We start from the raw sequence: 20,378 nt of genomic DNA on the forward strand, positions 1-20,378 counted from the left end.
GTGTGTGTGTGTGTGTGTGTGTGTGTGTGTGTGTAGTCAGGGGAAGTGCAGCACAGCTCAGGGACACCAGTGTAAGTGCCGGCTGTGGTACGGTCTAGGTCTGAAGGAGGACAGAGCTGGGAGGACAACAACAGGACTCAGGAAGACCAAGGATATCAGTGACAGCCACTAGAAAATACATGGCCTTTATTCTCCACAGACAGATCTCACACAGTAACCCTAGCTCTACCTGTCCAAGATCACTCATTAAACGTGCTGTCATTTGTGTGTTGTAATCATGTTTACAAGCTTTATCTGTTGTTGTCTTATTTAATTTCACCCAGTTTAGTATCTCAAAGGATTACCTCAAATAGACAGTCAAATATCCACCAACAAAGCCTGTTTGATATGTTATTCCTCTCACATTAAGATACTCTTAGAGTACTCTATTACAATAAACTCTCCAAGAGTCAGTCGTACAAAGAGGTAAACCTACAGTTGGACAGACACCAGATTGTCCCCATATTCCTAACAAAAATGGCTAACAACAAAGGCTGTTATCCGTACGCACATTGTCACACAAGATAAAACATAGATGGCGGTTGTCCAAGGTGAGTGAAGAGTTAGGAGGTACAGGTACATTACAGGAGGCTGAGGATGAAACAAACTGCCATTTATTAAGAGGTGTACACATTTCATCAACAGTATATTCACTACCATGTTGTGACATGCAGGGTTGGGGTCAATTCCATTTCAATTGAGGAAATAAGCATGAAAATCCAATTCCAATTCTCCCTTTGTTTTTCACTTAATTTTACTTCCTGAATATTTCCTAAATTAAAATTGAATTGATCCCAACCCTGGTGACATGCCAAACCATTTTTCCTTAGGATGGATGTATTGAATCTCTGTTCATAGATTCCCTCCACTGCCTCCGGTTCCTGTAAGGGAGTTTGTCTCTGAGCCCGAGGAGCTACCCAGCATGTCAGCAGGGATGGAATGGCTGTTCCTGCGACCACCCTGCCCCATATTCACCCACCTGGGGACCGACTCAGACTCAGGAGCCTGTTTCCAAAGGTGAGTGGCATTTCATTAGCCTGATCCCAGATCTGTTTGTGTTCCAAAAGTAACTTCAGCATACAAAACAACTGACTCAAACGAAAAGTTTAAATTGATTAATCAAATTAATGTAATGAAATTTCAATGAAATTCCTGTCTGAACACAACGGAATTTTAATTCCAGTTTACAATATATAAATAGTCAGTACAGAATACTGTTAGTGCCTGACAATTGTCACGCCCTGACCTGAGAGAGCCTTTTCTATGTCTCTATTTAGGTTGGTCAGGGTGTGATTTGGGTGGGCATTCTATGTCCTTTTTTCTATGCGTTGTATTTCTTTGTTTTGGCCTGGTATGGCTCTCAATCAGGGACAGCTGTACATCGTTGTCGCTGATTGGGAGTCATACTTAGCCAGCCTGTTTTCGTTTGGGGTTTGTGGGTAGTTAATTTCTGTTTAGTGTGTTAGGATACCTGACAGGACTGTTTGGCTGTCGTTTGTTTTTTCTTTATGAAGTGTATTTTTTTCATCCAAAATAAAAGATGAACAAATTCCACACTGCACCTTGGTCCTCTTCTTCCAAAAGACAGTCGTTACAACAATAAAACAAGTTTAACATTAAAACAATAAAATGTTACCCCCTTTTTATCCTATATACAGCACATGTCATTCTGATCCGGCAAGAATGAAACACAAAAAGAAGAAGCGGAAAGTAACTGAAGAAATGAAAAGAAACAGATCGGTACATCATCAACACAACAAGACCACATCAGGAACCTCACCGATGAATGTGAGCTAATGTACTGCATTGCAATGTAATACTATGTACTGTATCAATATTCATATTCAGACCGTATGAAGTTATTTTAAGTGTTAAAAACATCACACAATAATTACAGTTGAAGTTGGAAGTTTACATACACGTAGGTTGGAGGCATTAAAACTAGTTGACTGTGCCTTTAAACAGCTTGGAAAATTCCAGAAAATTGTGTTATGGCTTTAGAATCTTCTGATAGGCTAATTGACATCATTTGAGTCAATTGGAGGTGTACCTGGGGATGTATTTCAAGGCCTACCTTCAAACTCAGTGCCTCTTTGCTTGACATCATGGGAAAATTTTTAAAAAGTCAGCCAAGACCTCAGAAAAAATGGTAGACCTCCACAAGTCTGGTTCATCCATGGGAGCAATTTCCAAACTCCTGAAGGTACCACATTCATCTGTACAAACAATAGTACGCAAGTATAAACACCATGGGATCACGCAGCCGTCATACCGCTCAGGAAGGAGACACGTTCTGTCTCCTTGAGATGAATGTACTTTGGTGCGAAAAGTGCAAATCAATCCCAGAACAACAGCAAAGGACCTTGTGAAGATGCTGGAGGATACAGGTACAAAAGTATCTATATGCACAGTAAAACGAGTCCTATATCGACATAACCTGAAAGGCCGCTCAGCAAGGAAGAAGCCACTGCTCCAAAACCGCCATAAAATAAGCCAGACTACGGTTGGCAACTGCACATTTGGACAAAGATTGTACTTTTTGGCGAAATGTCCTCTGGTCTGATGAAACAAAAATGGAACTCTTTGGCCATAATGACCATTGTTGTGTTTGGGGGAAAAAGGGGGAGGCTTGCAAGCCGAAGAACACCATCCCAACCGTGAAGCACGGCAGCATCATGTTGTGGGGGTGCTTTGCTGCAGGAGGGACTGGTGCACTTCACAAAATAGATGGCATCATGAGGGAGGAAAATTATGTGGATATATTGAAGCAACATCTCAAGACATCAGTCAGGTTAAAGCTTGGTAGCAAAGCTTGGTAGCAAATTGGTCTTCCAAATGGACAATGACCTCAAGCATACTTCCAAAGTTGTGGCAAAATGGCTTAAGGACAACAAAGTCAAGGTATTGGAGTGGCCATCACAAAGCCCTGACCTCAATCCCATAGACAATTTGTGGGCAAAACTGAAAAAGTGTGTGCGAGCAAGGAGGCCTACAAACCTGACTCAGTTACACCAGCTCTATCAGGAGGAATGGGCCAAAATTCACCCAACTTATTGTGGGAAACTTGTGGAAGGCTACCTGAAACATTTGACCGAAGTTAAACAATTTAAAGGCAATACTACCAAATACTAATTGAGTGTATGTAAACTTCTGACCCACTGGGAATGTGATGAAAGAAGTAAAAGCTGAAATAAATCCTTCTCTCTACTCTTATTCTGACATTTCACATTCTAAAAATAAAGTTGTGATCTTCCCTGACAGGGAATTTTTATTAGAATTAAATGTCAGGAATTGTGAACAACGGAGTTTAAATGTATTTGGCTAAGGTGTATGTAAACTTCAACTGTATATGACGCCAAGTTTTCTTATTGATCAATTGTTATTACTGGACTACGATATAAAGCTCATGATAGGATTTTCACATACAGTGAAGTAGAAACATACTGTAGATGCAAAAATCCTCTCTGTTGTCCACAAAAAAGCACTCAATTCACAAGAGTAGAAAGAAAGGTTTTTAACAAGATTCCCCTACCCCTAAATAGCAGCCAGTCTGTTGTCTATTCTCTTGTGACAGATGATACATAAATATACCATATGTTATTTGAGTAGCTGGCCAGCACACACACAATATTTATTTAAAGAATATTCCACTGCTTGGTCTATCATTTATTTACCATTATTTTACCAGGTAAGTTGATTGAGAACACATTCTCATTTACAGCAACAACCTTGGGAATAGTTACAGGGGATGAATGAGCAAATTGTGAGCTGGGGATGATTAGGTGGCCATGATGGTATGAGGGACAGCTTGGGAATTTAGCCAGGACACCAGGGTTAACACCTCTACTCTTACAATATGTGCCATGGGATCTTTAGTGACCACAGAGAGTCAGGACACCTGTTTAACGTCCCCTCTGAAAGACAGCACCCTACACAGGGCAGTGTCACTGCCTTGGGGCATTGGGATATTTTCTTAGACCTGAGGAAAGAGTGCTTCCTACTGGCCCTCCAACACCACTTCCAGAAGCATCTGGTCTCCCATCCAGGGACCAACCAGGAACAACCCTGCTTAGCTTCTAAAGTAAGCCAGCAGTGGTATGCAGGGTGGCATGCTGGTATCCTGTGTACCAGTCAGTTTAGAGAACATTCCACTACTTGGTTTATCCTGAGTACCAGTCTGTTTAGAGAACATTCCACTGCTTGGTCTATCCTGGGTACCAGTCTGTTTAGAGAACATTCCACTGCTTGGTTTATCCTGAGTACCAGTCTGTTTAGAGAACATTCCACTGCTTGTACTCAGTGTCATATGCCAACAAGTTTAGCGTGACAGGAGTGGTAAGGAGTGGAATGATAGCTAAACAGACTGGTACCCAGACTAGAGATTAGCCTTAGCCCCATGCCAAAGCAAAGCCAGCTCCCCCTGGTGGCCAGTGTGTGAGGTCTACATGGTCTCTGTGGTGACGCTGACGACCTGCGGCTGCACTCTGTTCCTGTTGCAGTTAAACAGCCAGGCACCCCTGCAGTGGCGGTTCCTCTCAGACAGCAGCACGTGCAGCACCGTGTTAACACAGGGGTGGAGGTACTGAAGCATGCTGCAGACGAAGTGTAAATCTCCCAGGACTGGCCGTGGCGATGGAGACGTACACACACAGCTCCAAGATGTGCCTAATGAAGAAGAGTCATCAGAATAGTTATTCCCTATTTAGGGCCCTATGGGCCCTGGTCAAATGTAGTGCACTATATTGGGAATAAGATGCCATTTAAGAAAAGGATGCAAAAATTATTTCCTAATGGAAAAATGAAGTCATCATCATCATCATACCTGTGCAGCCAGCAGACAAGAGAAGGCTCCGGCTGCCAGGAAGACCATGAGGGAGGCTCGCCGCATGCTGTTGGGTGCTAACTACAGACATAACAGGGCTCTTATGGAGGAAGCAGGCCAGGCGGGTGTAGTTGGAAGCGATCAACAGCATGGGGACAAAGAAGTAGAGAATGTACTGGCTCAGGACCACCTGTTGGATTGTAATGTTTGTGTGTTCTCATTAATTGGGCACCATTTTGTTTTAGAAAATTAAATAACAGTACAATGCTATTTGTTTTATTATACACTGCTCAAAAAAATAAAGGCAACACTTAAACAACACAATGTAACTCCAAGTCAATCACACTTCTGTGAAATCAAACTGTCCACTTAGGAAGCAACACTGATTGACAATAAATTTCACATGCTGTTGTGCAAATGGAATAGACAACAGGTGGAAATTACAGGCAATTAGCAAGACACCCCCAATAAAGGAGTGGTTCTGCAGGTGGGGACCACAGACCACTTCTCAGTTCCTATGCTTCCTGGCTGATGTTTTGGTCACTTTTGAATGCTGGCGGTGCTTTCACTCTAGTGGTAGCTTGAGACGGAGTCTACAACACACACAAGTGGCTCAGGTAGTGCAGCTCATCCAGGATGGCACATCAATGCGAGCTGTGGCAAGAAGGTTTGCTGTGTCTGTCAGCGTAGTGTCCAGAGCATGGAGGCGCTACCAGGAGACAGGCCAGTACATCAGGAGACATGGAGGAGGCCGTAGGAGGGCAACAACCCAGCAGCAGGACCGCTACCTCCGCCTTTGTGCAAGGAGGAGCAGGAGGAGCACTGCCAGAGCCCTGCAAAATGACCTCCAGCAGGCCACAAATGTGCATGTGTCTGCTCAAACGGTCAGAAACAAACTCCATGAGGGTGGTATGAGGGCCCGACGTCCACAGGTGGGGGTTGTGCTTACAGCCCAACACCGTGCAGGACGTTTGGCATTTGCCAGAGAACACCAAGATTGGCAAATTCGCCACTGGCGCCCTGTGCTCTTCACAGATGAAAGCAGGTTCACACTGAGCATGTGACAGACGTGACAGAGTCTGGAGACGCCGTGGAGAACGTTCTGCTGCCTGCAACATCCTCCAGCATGACCGGTTTGGCAGTGGGTCAGTCATGGTGTGGGGTGGCATTTCTTTGGGGGGGGCCGCACAGCCCTCCATGTGCTCGCCAGAGGTAGCCTGACTGCCATTAAGTACCGAGATGAGATCCTCAGACCCCTTGTGAGACCATATGCTGGTGCGGTTGGCCCTGGGTTCCTCCTAATGCAAGACAATGCTAGACCTCATGTGGCTGGAGTGTGTCAGCAGTTCCTGCAAGAGGAAGGCATTGATGCTATGGACCGCCCGTTCCCCAGACCTGAATCCAATTGAGCACATCTGGGACTGTAACGGTTGACGTCGGATTTAGACCAAAATGCAGCGGAGAAATGTGCACTCATCTTCTTTATTATAAACGGACAAGAAGGCGAACCAAAGAAAATACAACGACTAATCACAGGCTGGTAAGGCACAAGGCTATACACAGAACAATCTCTCACAAAGTACTCGACAAACACATACCTATATATAGGACTCTCAATCAGAGGCAACTAGAAAACACCTGCCTCCAATTGAGAGTCCAACCCCAATTAACAAAACATAGAAATACAAAAGACTAGACAGAACATAGAAATACACTAACATAGAACAGTGCCCAAAACCCCCCGGAATACATAAATCAAATACCCTACTAAACAAACCACCACCCCGAACCACATAAAACAAATACCCTCTGCCACGTCCTGACCAAACTACAATAACAAATAACCCCTATTACTGGTCAGGACGTGACAGTGACATCATGTCTCGCTCCATCCACCAACGCCACGTTGCACCACAGACTGTCCAGGAGTAGGCGGATGCTTTAGTCCAGGTCTGGGAGGAGATCCCTCAGGAGACCATCCGCCACCTCATCAGGAGCATGCCCAGGCGTTGTAGGGAGGTCATACAGGCACGTGGAGGCCACACACACTACTGAGCCTCATTTTGACTTGTTTTAAGGACATTACATCAAAGTTGGATCAGCCTGTAGTGTGGTTTTCCACTTTAATTTTGAGTGTGACTCCAAATCCAGACCTCCATGGGTTGATAAATTGGATTTCCATTTATTATTTTTGTGTGATTTTGTTGTCAGCACATTGAACTATGTAAAGAAAAAAGTATTTAATAAGATTATTTCATTCATTCAGATCTAGGATGTGTTATTTTAGTGTTCCCTTTATTTTTTTGAGCAGTGTATATATATTTTTTTAAACAGACCCGGTTACTACCAGTGACATTCTTTGAAGTAAACATAATGCCTCTTGTTACTCATTGTGTGCATCTGAAATGGCACTCTATTCCCTATAAACCTGGGGCAGCAGGTATCCTAGTGGTTACCAATGTTGGGCCAGTAACAGAAAGGTTGCTAGATTGAATCCCCGAGCTGACAAGGTAAAAACATCCCAACCCTCCAGTATAGTAACTGACTCGCATCCCCATCTCAACCCTCCAATATAGTAACTGGCTCACATCCCAACCCTCCAGTATAGTAACTGGCTCACATCTCAACCCTCCAGTATAGTAACTGGCTCACATCCCAACCCTCCAGTATAGTAACTGGCCCACATCCCCATCCCTCCAGTATAGTAACTGGCCCACATCCCAACCCTCCAGTATAGTAACTGGCTCACATCCCAACCCTCCAGTATAGTAACTGGTTCACATCCCCATCCCAACCCTCCAGTATAGTAACTGGCTCACATCCCCATCTCAACCCTCCAGTATAGTAACTGGTTCACATCCCAACCCTCCAGTATAGTAACTGGCTCACATCCCCATCTCAACCCTCCAGTATAGTAACTGGCCCACATCCCAACCTTCCAGTATAGTAACTGGCTCACATCCCAACCCTCCAGTATAGTAACTGGCCCACATCCCCATCCCAACCCTCCAGTATAGTAACTGGCTAACATCCCCATCTCAACCCTCCAGTATAGTAACTGGTTCACATCCCCATCCCAACCCTCCAGTATAGTAACTGGCCCACATCCCCATCTCAACCCTCCAGTATAGTAACTGGTTCACATCCCAACCCTCCAGTATAGTAACTGGCTCACATCCCCATCTCAACCCTCCAGTATAGTAACTGGCCCACATCCCCATCTCAACCCTCCAGTATAGTAACTGGCCCACATCCCCATCCCAACCCTCCAGTATAGTAACTGGTACACATCCCCATCTCAACCCTCCAGTATAGTAACTGGCTCACATCCCAACCCTCCAGTATAGTAACTGGCCCACATCCCAACCCTCCAGTATAGTAACTGGCTCACATCCCAACCCTCCAGTATAGTAACTGGTTCACATCCCAACCCTCCAGTATAGTAACTGGCTCACATCCCAACCCTCCAGTATAGTAACTGGCTCACATCCCCATCTCAACCCTCCAGTATAGTAACTGGCTAACATCCCCATCTCAATCCTCCAGTATAGTAACTGGCCCACATCCCCATCCCAACCCTCCAGTATAGTAACTGGCTCACATCCCAACCCTCCAGTATAGTAACTGGCCCACATCCCAACCCTCCAGTATAGTAACTGGCTCACATCCCAACCCTCCAGTATAGTAACTGGCTCACATCCCAACCCTCCAGTAAAGTAACTGGCTCACATCCCAACCCTCCAGTATAGTAACTGGCTCACATCCCCATCTCAACCGTCCAGTATAGTAACTGGCTAACATCCCCATCTCAATCCTCCAGTATAGTAACTGACCCACATCCCAACCCTCCAGTATAGTAACTGGCTCACATCCCAACCCTCCAGTATAGTAACTGGCCCACATCCCCATCCCTCCAGTATAGTAACTGGCCCACATCCCAACCCTCCAGTATAGTAACTGGCTCACATCCCAACCCTCCAGTATAGTAACTGGTTCACATCCCCATCCCAACCCTCCAGTATAGTAACTGGCTCACATCCCCATCTCAACCCTCCAGTATAGTAACTGGTTCACATCCCAACCCTCCAGTATAGTAACTGGCTCACATCCCCATCTCAACCCTCCAGTATAGTAACTGGCCCACATCCCAACCTTCCAGTATAGTAACTGGCTCACATCCCAACCCTCCAGTATAGTAACTGGCCCACATCCCCATCCCAACCCTCCAGTATAGTAACTGGCTAACATCCCCATCTCAACCCTCCAGTATAGTAACTGGTTCACATCCCCATCCCAACCCTCCAGTATAGTAACTGGCCCACATCCCCATCTCAACCCTCCAGTATAGTAACTGGTTCACATCCCAACCCTCCAGTATAGTAACTGGCTCACATCCCCATCTCAACCCTCCAGTATAGTAACTGGCCCACATCCCCATCTCAACCCTCCAGTATAGTAACTGGCCCACATCCCCATCCCAACCCTCCAGTATAGTAACTGGTACACATCCCCATCTCAACCCTCCAGTATAGTAACTGGCTCACATCCCAACCCTCCAGTATAGTAACTGGCCCACATCCCAACCCTCCAGTATAGTAGCTGGCTCACATCCCAACCCTCCAGTATAGTAACTGGTTCACATCCCAACCCTCCAGTATAGTAACTGGCTCACATCCCAACCCTCCAGTATAGTAACTGGCTCACATCCCCCATCTCAACCCTCCAGTATAGTAACTGGCTAACATCCCCATCTCAATCCTCCAGTATAGTAACTGGCCCACATCCCCATCCCAACCCTCCAGTATAGTAACTGGCTCACATCCCAACCCTCCAGTATAGTAACTGGCCCACATCCCAACCCTCCAGTATAGTAACTGGCTCACATCCCAACCCTCCAGTATAGTAACTGGCTCACATCCCAACCCTCCAGTAAAGTAACTGGCTCACATCCCAACCCTCCAGTATAGTAACTGGCTCACATCCCCATCTCAACCGTCCAGTATAGTAACTGGCTAACATCCCCATCTCAATCCTCCAGTATAGTAACTGACCCACATCCCAACCCTCCAGTATAGTAACTGGCTCACATCCCCATCTCAACCCTCCAGTATAGTAACTGGTTCACATCCCCATCTCAACCCTCCAGTATAGTAAATGGCTATCATCCCCATCTCAATCCTCCAGTATAGTAACTGGTTCACATCCCAACCCTCCAGTATAGTAACTGGCTAACATCCCCATCTCAATCCTCCAGTATAGTAACTGGCCCACATCCCAACCCTCCAGTATAGTAACTGGTTCACATCCCCATCTCAACCCTCAAGTATAGTAACTGGCTCACATCTCAACCCTCCAGTATAGTAACTGGCTCACATCCCCATCTCAACCCTCCAGTATAGTAACTGGTTCACATCCCCATCCCAACCCTCTAGTATAGTAACTGGCTCACATCCCCATCTCAACCCTCCAGTATAGTAAATGGCTAACATCCCCATCTCAATCCTCCAGTATAGTAACTGGTTCACATCCCAACCCTCCAGTATAGTAACTGGCTCACATCCCCATCTCAACCCTCCAGTATAGTAACTGGCCCACATCCCAACCCTCCAGTATAGTAACTGGTTCACATCCCCATCTCAACCCTCCAGTATAGTAAATGGCTAACATCCCCATCTCAATCCTCCAGTATAGTAACTGGTTCACATCCCAACCCTCCAGTATAGTAACTGGCTAACATCCCCATCTCAATCCTCCAGTATAGTAACTGGCCCACATCCCAACCCTCCAGTATAGTAACTGGTTCACATCCCCATCTCAACCCTCCAGTATAGTAACTGGCTCACATCTCAACCCTCCAGTATAGTAACTGGCTCACATCCCCATCTCAACCCTCCAGTATAGTAACTGGTTCACATCCCCATCCCAACCCTCTAGTATAGTAACTGGCTCACATCCCCATCTCATCCCTCCAGTATAGTAAATGGCTAACATCCCCATCTCAATCCTCCAGTATAGTAACTGGTTCACATCCCAACCCTCCAGTATAGTAACTGGCTCACATCCCCATCTCAACCCTCCAGTATAGTAACTGGCCCACATCCCAACCCTCCAGTATAGTAACTGGTTCACATCCCCATCTCAACCCTCCAGTATAGTAAATGGCTAACATCCCCATCTCAATCCTCCAGTATAGTAACTGGTTCACATCCCAACCCTCCAGTATAGTAACTGGCTAACATCCCCATCTCAATCCTCCAGTATAGTAACTGGCCCACATCCCAACCCTCCAGTATAGTAACTGGTTCACATCCCCATCTCAACCCTCCAGTATAGTAACTGGCTCACATCTCAACCCTCCAGTATAGTAACTGGCTCACATCCCCATCTCAACCCTCCAGTATAGTAACTGGCTCACATCCCAACCCTCCAGTATAGTAACTGGTTCACATCCCCATCTCAACCCTCCAGTATAGTAACTGGCTCACATCCCCATCTCAACCCTCTAGTATAGTAACTGGCTCACATCCCCATCTCAACCCTCTAGTATAGTAACTGGCTAACATCCCAACCCTCCAGTATAGTAACTGGCTCACATCTCAACCCTCCAGTATAGTAACTGGTTAACAGCCCCATCTCAACCCTCCAGTATAGTAACTGGCTCACATCCCCATCCCAACCCTCCAGTATAGTAACTGGTCACATCCCCATCTCAACCCTCCAGTATAGTAACTGGTTCACATCCCCATCTCAACCCTCCAGTATAGTAACTGGCTCACATCCCAACCCTCCAGTATAGTAACTGGCCCACATCCCCATCTCAACCTTCCAGTATAGTAACTGGCTCACATCCCCATCTCAACCCTCCAGTATAGTAACTGGCTCACTTCCCCATCTCAACCCTCCAGTATAGTAACTGGCTAACATCTCAATCCTCCAGTATAGTAACTGGCTCACATCCCAACCCTCCAGTATAGTAACTGGCTCACATCCCAACCCTCCAGTATAGTAACTGGTTCACATCCCCATCTCAACCCTCCAGTATAGTAACTGGCTCACATCCCAACCCTCCAGTATAGTAACTGGTACACATCCCCATCTCAACCCTCCAGTATAGTAACTGGCTCACATCCCAACCCTCCAGTATAGTAACTGGCTCACATCCCCATCTCAACCCTCCAGTATAGTAACTGGCCCACATCCCAACCCTCCAGTATAGTAACTGGCTCACATCCCAAACCTCCAGTATAGTAACTGGCCCACATCCCCATCCCAACCCTCCAGTATAGTAACTGGCTAACATCCCCATCTCAACCCTCCAGTATAGTAACTGGTTCACATCCCCATCCCAACCCTCCAGTATAGTAACTGGCCCACATCCCCATCTCAACCCTCCAGTATAGTAACTGGTTCACATCCCAACCCTCCAGTATAGTAACTGGCTCACATCCCCATCTCAACCCTCCAGTATAGTAACTGGCCCACATCCCCATCTCAACCCTCCAGTATAGTAACTGGCCCACATCCCCGACCCAACCCTCCAGTATAGTAACTGGTACACATCCCCATCTCAACCCTCCAGTATAGTAACTGGCTCACATCCCAACCCTCCAGTATAGTAACTGGCTCACATCCCGACCCTCCAGTATAGTAACTGGTTCACATCCCAACCCTCCAGTATAGTAACTGGCTCACATCCCCATCTCAACCCTCCAGTATAGTAACTGGCTAACATCCCCATCTCAATCCTCCAGTATAGTAACTGGCCCACATCCCCATCCCAACCCTCCAGTATAGTAACTGGCTCACATCCCAACCCTCCAGTATAGTAACTGGCCCACATCCCAACCCTCCAGTATAGTAACTGGCTCACATCCCAACCCTCCAGTATAGTAACTGGCTCACATCCCAACCCTCCAGTAAAGTAACTGGCTCACATCCCAACCCTCCAGTATAGTAACTGGCTCACATCCCCATCTCAACTGTCCAGTATAGTAACTGGCTCACATCCCCATCTCAATCCTCCAGTATAGTAAATGGCTAACATCCCCATCTCAATCCTCCAGTATAGTAACTGGTTCACATCCCAACCCTCCAGTATAGTAACTGGCTAACATCCCCATCTCAATCCTCCAGTATAGTAACTGGCCCACATCCCAACCCTCCAGTATAGTAACTGGTTCACATCCCCATCTCAACCCTCCAGTATAGTAACTGGCTCACATCTCAACCCTCCAGTATAGTAACTGGCTCACATCCCCATCTCAACCCTCCAGTATAGTAACTGGCTCACATCCCAACCCTCCAGTATAGTAACTGGTTCACATCCCCATCTCAACCCTCCAGTATAGTAACTGGCTCACATCCCAACCCTCCAGTATAGTAACTGGCCCACATCCCCATCTCAACCCTCCAGTATAGTAACTGGCTCACATCCCCATCCCAACCCTCCAGTATAGTAACTGGTCACATCCCCATCTCAACCCTCCAGTATAGTAACTGGTTCACATCCCCATCTCAACCCTCCAGTATAGTAACTGGCTCACATCCCAACCCTCCAGTATAGTAACTGGCCCACATCCCCATCTCAACCCTCCAGTATAGTAACTGGTTCACATCCCCATCTCAACCCTCCAGTATAGTAACTGGCTCACATCCCAACCCTCCAGTATAGTAACTGGCCCACATCCCCATCTCAACCTTCCAGTATAGTAACTGGCTCACATCCCCATCTCAACCCTCCAGTATAGTAACTGGCTCACTTCCCCATCTCAACCCTCCAGTATAGTAACTGGCTAACATCTCAATCCTCCAGTATAGTAACTGGCTCACATCCCAACCCTCCAGTATAGTAACTGGCTCACATCCCAACCCTCCAGTATAGTAACTGGTTCACATCCCCATCTCAACCCTCCAGTATAGTAACTGGCTCACATCCCAACCCTCCAGTATAGTAACTGGTACACATCCCCATCTCAACCCTCCAGTATAGTAACTGGCTCACATCCCAACCCTCCAGTATAGTAACTGGCTCACATCCCCATCTCAACCCTCCAGTATAGTAACTGGCCCACATCCCAACCCTCCAGTATAGTAACTGGCTCACATCCCAACCCTCCAGTATAGTAACTGGCCCACATCCCCATCCCAACCCTCCAGTATAGTAACTGGCTAACATCCCCATCTCAACCCTCCAGTATAGTAACTGGTTCACATCCCCATCCCAACCCTCCAGTATAGTAACTGGCCCACATCCCCATCTCAACCCTCCAGTATAGTAACTGGTTCACATCCCAACCCTCCAGTATAGTAACTGGCTCACATCCCCATCTCAACCCTCCAGTATAGTAACTGGCCCACATCCCCATCTCAACCCTCCAGTATAGTAACTGGCCCACATCCCCATCCCAACCCTCCAGTATAGTAACTGGTACACATCCCCATCTCAACCCTCCAGTATAGTAACTGGCCCACATCCCAACCCTCCAGTATAGTAACTGGCTCACATCCCAACCCTCCAGTATAGTAACTGGTTCACATCCCAACCCTCCAGTATAGTAACTGGCTCACATCCCAACCCTCCAGTATAGTAACTGGCTCACATCCCCATCTCAACCCTCCAGTATAGTAACTGGCTAACATCCCCATCTCAATCCTCCAGTATAGTAACTGGCCCACATCCCCATCCCAACCCTCCAGTATAGTAACTGGCTCACATCCCAACCCTCCAGTATAGTAACTGGCCCACATCCCAACCCTCCAGTATAGTAACTGGTTCACATCCCAACCCTCCAGTATAGTAACTGGCTCACATCCCAACCCTCCAGTATAGTAACTGGCTCACATCCCCATCTCAACCCTCCAGTATAGTAACTGGCTAACATCCCCATCTCAATCCTCCAGTATAGTAACTGGCCCACATCCCCATCCCAACCCTCCAGTATAGTAACTGGCTCACATCCCAACCCTCCAGTATAGTAACTGGCCCACATCCCAACCCTCCAGTATAGTAACTGGCTCACATCCCAACCCTCCAGTATAGTAACTGGCTCACATCCCAACCCTCCAGTAAAGTAACTGGCTCACATCCCAACCCTCCAGTATAGTAACTGGCTCACATCCCCATCTCAACCGTCCAGTATAGTAACTGGCTAACATCCCCATCTCAATCCTCCAGTATAGTAACTGACCCACATCCCAACCCTCCAGTATAGTAACTGGCTCACATCCCCATCTCAACCCTCCAGTATAGTAACTGGTTCACATCCCCATCTCAACCCTCCAGTATAGTAAATGGCTATCATCCCCATCTCAATCCTCCAGTATAGTAACTGGTTCACATCCCAACCCTCCAGTATAGTAACTGGCTAACATCCCCATCTCAATCCTCCAGTATAGTAACTGGCCCACATCCCAACCCTCCAGTATAGTAACTGGTTCACATCCCCATCTCAACCCTCAAGTATAGTAACTGGCTCACATCTCAACCCTCCAGTATAGTAACTGGCTCACATCCCCATCTCAACCCTCCAGTATAGTAACTGGTTCACATCCCCATCCCAACCCTCTAGTATAGTAACTGGCTCACATCCCCATCTCAACCCTCCAGTATAGTAAATGGCTAACATCCCCATCTCAATCCTCCAGTATAGTAACTGGTTCACATCCCAACCCTCCAGTATAGTAACTGGCTCACATCCCCATCTCAACCCTCCAGTATAGTAACTGGCCCACATCCCAACCCTCCAGTATAGTAACTGGTTCACATCCCCATCTCAACCCTCCAGTATAGTAAATGGCTAACATCCCCATCTCAATCCTCCAGTATAGTAACTGGTTCACATCCCAACCCTCCAGTATAGTAACTGGCTAACATCCCCATCTCAATCCTCCAGTATAGTAACTGGCCCACATCCCAACCCTCCAGTATAGTAACTGGTTCACATCCCCATCTCAACCCTCCAGTATAGTAACTGGCTCACATCTCAACCCTCCAGTATAGTAACTGGCTCACATCCCCATCTCAACCCTCCAGTATAGTAACTGGTTCACATCCCCATCCCAACCCTCTAGTATAGTAACTGGCTCACATCCCCATCTCATCCCTCCAGTATAGTAAATGGCTAACATCCCCATCTCAATCCTCCAGTATAGTAACTGGTTCACATCCCAACCCTCCAGTATAGTAACTGGCTCACATCCCCATCTCAACCCTCCAGTATAGTAACTGGCCCACATCCCAACCCTCCAGTATAGTAACTGGTTCACATCCCCATCTCAACCCTCCAGTATAGTAAATGGCTAACATCCCCATCTCAATCCTCCAGTATAGTAACTGGTTCACATCCCAACCCTCCAGTATAGTAACTGGCTAACATCCCCATCTCAATCCTCCAGTATAGTAACTGGCCCACATCCCAACCCTCCAGTATAGTAACTGGTTCACATCCCCATCTCAACCCTCCAGTATAGTAACTGGCTCACATCTCAACCCTCCAGTATAGTAACTGGCTCACATCCCCATCTCAACCCTCCAGTATAGTAACTGGCTCACATCCCAACCCTCCAGTATAGTAACTGGTTCACATCCCCATCTCAACCCTCCAGTATAGTAACTGGCTCACATCCCCATCTCAACCCTCTAGTATAGTAACTGGCTCACATCCCCATCTCAACCCTCTAGTATAGTAACTGGCTAACATCCCAACCCTCCAGTATAGTAACTGGCTCACATCTCAACCCTCCAGTATAGTAACTGGTTAACAGCCCCATCTCAACCCTCCAGTATAGTAACTGGCTCACATCCCCATCCCAACCCTCCAGTATAGTAACTGGTCACATCCCCATCTCAACCCTCCAGTATAGTAACTGGTTCACATCCCCATCTCAACCCTCCAGTATAGTAACTGGCTCACATCCCAACCCTCCAGTATAGTAACTGGCCCACATCCCCATCTCAACCTTCCAGTATAGTAACTGGCTCACATCCCCATCTCAACCCTCCAGTATAGTAACTGGCTCACTTCCCCATCTCAACCCTCCAGTATAGTAACTGGCTAACATCTCAATCCTCCAGTATAGTAACTGGCTCACATCCCAACCCTCCAGTATAGTAACTGGCTCACATCCCAACCCTCCAGTATAGTAACTGGTTCACATCCCCATCTCAACCCTCCAGTATAGTAACTGGCTCACATCCCAACCCTCCAGTATAGTAACTGGTACACATCCCCATCTCAACCCTCCAGTATAGTAACTGGCTCACATCCCAACCCTCCAGTATAGTAACTGGCTCACATCCCCATCTCAACCCTCCAGTATAGTAACTGGCCCACATCCCAACCCTCCAGTATAGTAACTGGCTCACATCCCAAACCTCCAGTATAGTAACTGGCCCACATCCCCATCCCAACCCTCCAGTATAGTAACTGGCTAACATCCCCATCTCAACCCTCCAGTATAGTAACTGGTTCACATCCCCATCCCAACCCTCCAGTATAGTAACTGGCCCACATCCCCATCTCAACCCTCCAGTATAGTAACTGGTTCACATCCCAACCCTCCAGTATAGTAACTGGCTCACATCCCCATCTCAACCCTCCAGTATAGTAACTGGCCCACATCCCCATCTCAACCCTCCAGTATAGTAACTGGCCCACATCCCCGACCCAACCCTCCAGTATAGTAACTGGTACACATCCCCATCTCAACCCTCCAGTATAGTAACTGGCTCACATCCCAACCCTCCAGTATAGTAACTGGCTCACATCCCGACCCTCCAGTATAGTAACTGGTTCACATCCCAACCCTCCAGTATAGTAACTGGCTCACATCCCCATCTCAACCCTCCAGTATAGTAACTGGCTAACATCCCCATCTCAATCCTCCAGTATAGTAACTGGCCCACATCCCCATCCCAACCCTCCAGTATAGTAACTGGCTCACATCCCAACCCTCCAGTATAGTAACTGGCCCACATCCCAACCCTCCAGTATAGTAACTGGCTCACATCCCAACCCTCCAGTATAGTAACTGGCTCACATCCCAACCCTCCAGTAAAGTAACTGGCTCACATCCCAACCCTCCAGTATAGTAACTGGCTCACATCCCCATCTCAACTGTCCAGTATAGTAACTGGCTCACATCCCCATCTCAATCCTCCAGTATAGTAAATGGCTAACATCCCCATCTCAATCCTCCAGTATAGTAACTGGTTCACATCCCAACCCTCCAGTATAGTAACTGGCTAACATCCCCATCTCAATCCTCCAGTATAGTAACTGGCCCACATCCCAACCCTCCAGTATAGTAACTGGTTCACATCCCCATCTCAACCCTCCAGTATAGTAACTGGCTCACATCTCAACCCTCCAGTATAGTAACTGGCTCACATCCCCATCTCAACCCTCCAGTATAGTAACTGGCTCACATCCCAACCCTCCAGTATAGTAACTGGTTCACATCCCCATCTCAACCCTCCAGTATAGTAACTGGCTCACATCCCAACCCTCCAGTATAGTAACTGGCCCACATCCCCATCTCAACCCTCCAGTATAGTAACTGGCTCACATCCCCATCCCAACCCTCCAGTATAGTAACTGGTCACATCCCCATCTCAACCCTCCAGTATAGTAACTGGTTCACATCCCCATCTCAACCCTCCAGTATAGTAACTGGCTCACATCCCAACCCTCCAGTATAGTAACTGGCCCACATCCCCATCTCAACCCTCCAGTATAGTAACTGGTTCACATCCCCATCTCAACCCTCCAGTATAGTAACTGGCTCACATCCCAACCCTCCAGTATAGTAACTGGCCCACATCCCCATCTCAACCTTCCAGTATAGTAACTGGCTCACATCCCCATCTCAACCCTCCAGTATAGTAACTGGCTCACTTCCCCATCTCAACCCTCCAGTATAGTAACTGGCTAACATCTCAATCCTCCAGTATAGTAACTGGCTCACATCCCAACCCTCCAGTATAGTAACTGGCTCACATCCCAACCCTCCAGTATAGTAACTGGTTCACATCCCCATCTCAACCCTCCAGTATAGTAACTGGCTCACATCCCAACCCTCCAGTATAGTAACTGGTACACATCCCCATCTCAACCCTCCAGTATAGTAACTGGCTCACATCCCAACCCTCCAGTATAGTAACTGGCTCACATCCCCATCTCAACCCTCCAGTATAGTAAATGGCCCACATCCCAACACCCCAGTATAGTAACTGGCTCACATCCCAACCCTCCAGTATAGTAACTGGCCCACATCCCCATCCCAACCCTCCAGTATAGTAACTGGCTAACATCCCCATCTCAACCCTCCAGTATAGTAACTGGTTCACATCCCCATCCCAACCCTCCAGTATAGTAACTGGCCCACATCCCCATCTCAACCCTCCAGTATAGTAACTGGTTCACATCCCAACCCTCCAGTATAGTAACTGGCTCACATCCCCATCTCAACCCTCCAGTATAGTAACTGGCCCACATCCCCATCTCAACCCTCCAGTATAGTAACTGGCCCACATCCCCATCCCAACCCTCCAGTATAGTAACTGGTACACATCCCCATCTCAACCCTCCAGTATAGTAACTGGCCCACATCCCAACCCTCCAGTATAGTAACTGGCTCACATCCCAACCCTCCAGTATAGTAACTGGTTCACATCCCAACCCTCCAGTATAGTAACTGGCTCACATCCCAACCCTCCAGTATAGTAACTGGCTCACATCCCCATCTCAACCCTCCAGTATAGTAACTGGCTAACATCCCCATCTCAATCCTCCAGTATAGTAACTGGCCCACATCCCCATCCCAACCCTCCAGTATAGTAACTGGCTCACATCCCAACCCTCCAGTATAGTAACTGGCCCACATCCCAACCCTCCAGTATAGTAACTGGCTCACATCCCAACCCTCCAGTATAGTAACTGGCTCACATCCCAACCCTCCAGTAAAGTAACTGGCTCACATCCCAACCCTCCAGTATAGTAACTGGTTCACATCCCCATCTCAACCCTCCAGTATAGTAACTGGCTAACATCCCCATCTCAATCCTCCAGTATAGTAACTGACCCACATCCCAACCCCCTAGTATAGTAACTGGTTCACATCCCCATCTCAACCCTCCAGTATAGTAACTGGTTCACATCCCCATCTCAACCCTCCAGTATAGTAACTGGCTCACATCCCAACCCTCCAGTATAGTAACTGGTACACATCCCCATCCCAACCCTCCAGTATAGTAACTGGTTCACATCCCCATCCCAACCCTCCAGTATAGTAACTGGCCCACATCCCCATCTCAACCCTCCAGTATAGTAACTGGTTCACATCCCAACCCTCCAGTATAGTAACTGGCTCACATCCCCATCTCAACCCTCCAGTATAGTAACTGGCCCACATCCCCATCTCAACCCTCCAGTATAGTAACTGGCCCACATCCCCATCCCAACCCTCCAGTATAGTAACTGGTACACATCCCCATCTCAACCCTCCAGTATAGTAACTG

At 47.3% G+C, this 20,378-nt stretch overlaps 1 protein-coding gene across 8 annotated transcripts in view; it reads left to right on the plus strand.

Moving 5' to 3' along the window:
• The window catches only part of LOC115197630 (cytosolic carboxypeptidase 2), a 42,354-nt gene that overhangs the window by 16,376 nt on the left and 5,600 nt on the right, over window positions 1-20,378 (plus strand). For 3 of the 8 annotated variants that reach the window (XM_029759334.1, XM_029759336.1, XM_029759337.1), the window contains exons 22-23: window positions 898-1,056; window positions 1,698-1,827. In XM_029759334.1, coding sequence (XP_029615194.1) covers window positions 898-1,056; window positions 1,698-1,827 — 289 coding nt within the window. Of the gene's footprint in view, window positions 1-36; window positions 758-897; window positions 1,057-1,697; window positions 1,828-4,538; window positions 4,847-4,869; window positions 5,147-20,378 lie in introns of those variants that run through there. The other 5 variants (XM_029759339.1, XM_029759338.1, XM_029759342.1 and 2 more) reach the window with 5 other exon arrangements.

Source organism: Salmo trutta, chromosome 7, assembly GCF_901001165.1.
Source record: "Salmo trutta chromosome 7, fSalTru1.1, whole genome shotgun sequence".
NCBI classification, from domain to species: domain Eukaryota; kingdom Metazoa; phylum Chordata; class Actinopteri; order Salmoniformes; family Salmonidae; genus Salmo; species Salmo trutta.